The following is a 4,237-nucleotide window of genomic DNA, read 5'->3' on the forward strand; positions in this document are numbered from 1 at the left end:
CCGCCTCTGGCTGTTTGTCTGTCATTGCGGGCAACCTGGCCCGCCGTCACTTTGCCACAACTGATGAAGCTGCCCTGCTCTTACCCCTCTTCCCAACTTCCCCCTCCTGGGCAGGCCCCGCAGGATGAGGAGATGCCAGAGGGCGAGCCCCCCAGCGCCACCCTGCCCAGCAGCCAGTGGCAGCTGCTGGTAGAGAGCGGCACGCAGCACGTGAGCGCGCGCGTTGCGTGCGTTGAGCGAGGCGATAGAGCGGGCCGGGCACGCGTGCGCGTCCGGATCTAGGCGGGGCTGCCGTGTACGGCAGGCTGCGCCGGCACGCCGCGTAGAACGTCGTCACCAGACAGTCCAACTGGCTGTTCGCGTGCGCCGTGTGATCATTGCTGTCCGCCGAGCCTGCATACACGCGTAACCCCCCCCCCTGCTCGCCTCATGATCCCCTACACTTTGCCCTGAAACGACGACCCCCAGCCGACCCAGGTCCCGCGCCCCGAAGACTCAATGAACCACGCCACGCACACCGCCATCAAGTGCGCGCCAGCCCAGCCAGCTTGATCGCGCGTCACACGCCTGAACACCCGCCCCCGTCTGATCCGTCCCTCCCGTTGCAGAGCTTGTCCGCAGACCACCATAACGCCCTGCACCAACAGCCGCCCCCTTGACTGCCAATCTGGCGACGCTGCACCACTGCAGCGCCCGGCCCACACACGCGCCCCAACACCGTGGCAGCCGCCCCCAGACGCCCCTCGTGCCCTGGCTGCTGCCTCCCCCCCAGGGTCTTCCGCTCGCGCCTGCTGGAGGCCTCGCGGCGCGGCGCCGGGTCTATCTCCTTCCTGGCCATCGCCAGGCGCCTGTCCAGGGCCGAGGCCGCCAAGGCGTTCTACCAAGTCTGCGGTGGGTCGGCTGGGGCTGGGGCGCGGCTTTTGGGACAGCACAGTGGAGGCTAGACGGGGGAGGCGGTCCTGGTGGGGTCAGCTGGGCGGGTCAAGGGAGAGGCAGGGGAGGAGGGGGAGCGTAGCGGAGGTCGTCTTTACGATTGAGTCGCGGCCATGTTCTTGATTTGTCACAAGTGCATGCTGCTGCAGCAAGAGTGAGGTTTCTCATGCGCCTGGATGACGCGTCGGCCACTGCACTGACCTCCCTCGCTCATCGCCTCCACCCATGGTGGTGCCCCCTACATGCCTGCTGTCCACCACGCACTCCCCGCAGTGACCAACGCGACCGGCCATATCAAGGCCACCCAGGCGCAGCCCTTCAACGACATCCAGATCGCGGCGGGGCCCCAAATGTGATCTCGGAGCGGCGCATTTGACCGGCGTTTTGACCCGGCCGGCTGGCCACGCGTGACAAACATGACGCAAACAGCTTCCTGATGACCAGCCTCTCATTGCAAAAAGGAAACATGATTCCTCGGCGCATGCACTTATATGCAAATGATCATAATCAGTGGCCTAAGGTATTCTTGAGAGCAAGCTGCTGGCTTCCTCAATGCAGGGCTCTCTCTATGTGCGGTGCCACCTCAGATTGGCGATGCGCTGCCATGCCTTTCAGACCTGCTTGCAATTTGTTTTTCTGTTTTGTATGTTTAAATCTTTCCAGGACACCAGCCGTCAGGCATGCTGGCCTGCTCACGCCTGTAGCATGTCGTGCTTCAACAAGAGGATGCCAAGATTTACTGTTCAAATCGTGGTGGCATGGCATGGCATGGCCCCTCTAAAAAGGTCTGCAGGTGAAGCGGTATTGAAACGCCCGTTATTGTGCGTACACAACGCATGATTTGCTGGTGATAGGGCCCTTTGAGGCTGCGCAGCAAAGCACGTGGCAACGCGGATAGAGGGGGGATGGATGCGCGCAGATAGCGGGGGGAGCAATGACGTGAGCAGCAAAGTGCACCGGCATGCAGGCGGCGTCGAGCCTCGCTCATCCGGAAAGAGGCTGTCGCAGCCTGCTGGCTGGAGCAGTAAGTAGATATGTACGAGGACAGGGGGAGGCAGGAAAGTGTGCAATGCAAGTTCTCACTCATAGCAAGCAGATCCAGCTCAACAAAGGCGTCCACACCGACCCAGCGCGACGCAAACTTGAAGTACAAAGACATTAATATGACATACGGATTGGCATGCTCATGCATATGCCACTCTTGCGCCTCAGCGGCGCCTGAAGCCCACAGCCAAACCTTGCAGCAACCCCGGCGTATCAAATGGCCGACAGCTGCAAAACCTGTGGAAAACCTGTGGCTAACAGCCCTTCGCCCGCCCACTACCGCTAGTCAGCCGCCTGGCGGCTGCCGCAACGGCCCAGCCACCCAGCATCACGCCCGCGCCCTCGGCAAACAGCCCGCGCCCGCCAGACGCCTGCATCATGGCGCCGCCCGCCAGGCCGCCGAGCCCCGTCCCCACGCCCAGCCAGCAGGCCTGCATGATGCCTTGGAAGGACGCCGCCAGCGCGGGCGGCGCGATGGCGCCCGCGTGGACGGTGCAGGCGCCCCACCTGCCGTTGGGAGGTTTGGGTTGAAACACAGCGGCGAACAAGGGGCGCGCGTTGGAGGTGGGAAAGACCTTTAGACTCACAGTAGCACTGTGTAACACACAGCAGGTCCGAGTCTGAAGTTATCAACGACAGGCAAGCGTTGGGGTTGCATTGGCAGCTCTGACAGTCGGGCAGCAGGCAGGCGGCGCGGGTCGCACGGCCGCGCCACCCACGCTGCGGCGAAGGTGATGCCGTGCAGCAGGTCGATGGGCAGGATGGCCCAGGGGCCCACGACAGGCAGCAGGGTCGCGTACAGCGCCTAGAGAGTTGGTGGCGTGGGTTGGTGTTGACCATGTGTCCCGTCAAGATGGTCGTGCAAGGAAGACAAGCTTGGGGCTGCACTGCGCCCCCATTTTGGGATGAGTGATTCGGGCGGTGGTGCAGGGGTTGCTGATGTCGATACAAAGTCCCGCCGCACTCCTCATCACAGGTACTTGCAGCACAGCGATGCCAAAACAACCGGCTGTGATAACAAGAAAACCCAAACCTCCCCCCCGCTCCTCCACCGTCCATACTCACAAACCTCCTTTGACATTCTGGGCCCATCAAACCGTCCTCGTTGGACCCTCCCGCCCATCAGGTCTACGTAGCCGCTCTCCCCGCCTTCAGAGTCGCCCTTACATCCCTTGCCATTCCCTGTCACCCCTGGCCCTGCAAAGCACGTGCGACCAAAACCCGTTATGTTGAAGGACCCACCATGCGCAGCGCGTGCGCGATCAGCGCGGCGTCGATGACCCACGCCACAGAGACACGCTGCAGGAGCCGCCCTTGGAGCGCGAACGCGGGCACCTCTGGGCGGGCGTCAAAAGGATTAGGGGGCGGTAAAGCGGGCATCAGGGGATTGACAGGCAGCCAGTGACGAGAGCAGGGCGAGTGGAATGATGGCAGAAGCACCGATCATGGACTCATCCCTGCCCCGAGTTTGCGTGAATAGAGCAACGTGCAACCTTGTTCAGCTGCTTTTGGGCAGTCTGGAATTTCCGGGAGCCTCCATGCCCCGTGCATCCCGGGGGGCCTGCCTCAGCACGCCGCCCCACACAGATCACCCCCAAGTGTCCCGGTTCAACCCTCATCACTCAAAGCCGAAGCTGCCCGAGCTGCTTGGCTGGTCAAACGAGTCAACAGAGTCAGCGTGACGACACATAAGGAGCATGTAAGTGCGCACCCGCGAGGGTCATGGCCAGGAGGCAAAGGCCCATGAGTGACTCAGATCCCCCCAGGTCCCTCAGGTAGATGAATTCAAACGACTGGGTCAGGCCCTGGGAGGGGCAGGTGATGCAAGGGGGGGGGTGTTCACTGTTATATGCTTTCCTTTTGCAAAGGTGTGATTTCTCAGAGGGGCAGGAGGGGACGGTTGACCAAGCAGTGGCTGGGGCCCTGGGGACGGTGCGGGTATGGTTTGATGCCAGCGCGACTGGCACGCGCCAGCAAGCCCCATGATGGGGATCAGGCCGGGCATGACGGTGCCGCCATTTGGATCTGGTTGCAGTGCTTGGAACTGCTTGGAACCGCGGCTGCCGGCTGGCTGCCGGGGCCTTGCCTGAATCCCCCGAGGCGACGGCGCCCTGCAGCAGGGCGCCTGCAGGGCGCCGCGCCAGGCCCCTGCCTGCAACTGCCTGCTCCACAAGTGAGCATCATTTGCCGCTGACCAGCCCCTCGCCCGCCCCAGCGTCGTCCCCAAATCGATGCTGCATTTGCCCCCCCCCCCTCCGCC

General features: G+C 62.9%; 2 protein-coding genes across 2 annotated transcripts in view; one reads left to right on the forward strand and one right to left on the reverse strand.

Moving 5' to 3' along the window:
* The window catches only part of MNEG_7718 (hypothetical protein), a gene marked incomplete at both ends in the record, with an annotated part of 5,628 nt that extends 4,339 nt beyond the window's left edge, over positions 1-1,289 (forward strand). The window contains 4 exons of the mRNA XM_014043809.1: positions 115-210; positions 478-527; positions 773-891; positions 1,207-1,289. Of these exons, the coding sequence (XP_013899263.1) occupies positions 115-210; positions 478-527; positions 773-891; positions 1,207-1,289 (348 nt within the window). The remainder of the gene's footprint in view (positions 1-114; positions 211-477; positions 528-772; positions 892-1,206) is intronic.
* Positions 1,290-2,231: 942 nt separating this feature from the next.
* MNEG_7719 (hypothetical protein) lies at positions 2,232-3,701 on the reverse strand (the record flags this gene model as incomplete). The annotated part of the gene is made up of 4 exons (XM_014043810.1): positions 2,232-2,484; positions 2,697-2,782; positions 3,220-3,314; positions 3,689-3,701. 4 exons carry the CDS (start codon positions 3,699-3,701, stop codon positions 2,232-2,234), a joined length of 447 nt encoding a protein of 148 aa, XP_013899264.1.
* Between the last annotated feature and the right edge of the window lie 536 nt (positions 3,702-4,237).

The sequence above is a fragment of the Monoraphidium neglectum genome (genome assembly GCF_000611645.1).
Source record: "Monoraphidium neglectum strain SAG 48.87 unplaced genomic scaffold scaffold01394, whole genome shotgun sequence".
In the NCBI taxonomy this organism is placed as follows: Eukaryota; Viridiplantae; Chlorophyta; class Chlorophyceae; order Sphaeropleales; family Selenastraceae; genus Monoraphidium; species Monoraphidium neglectum.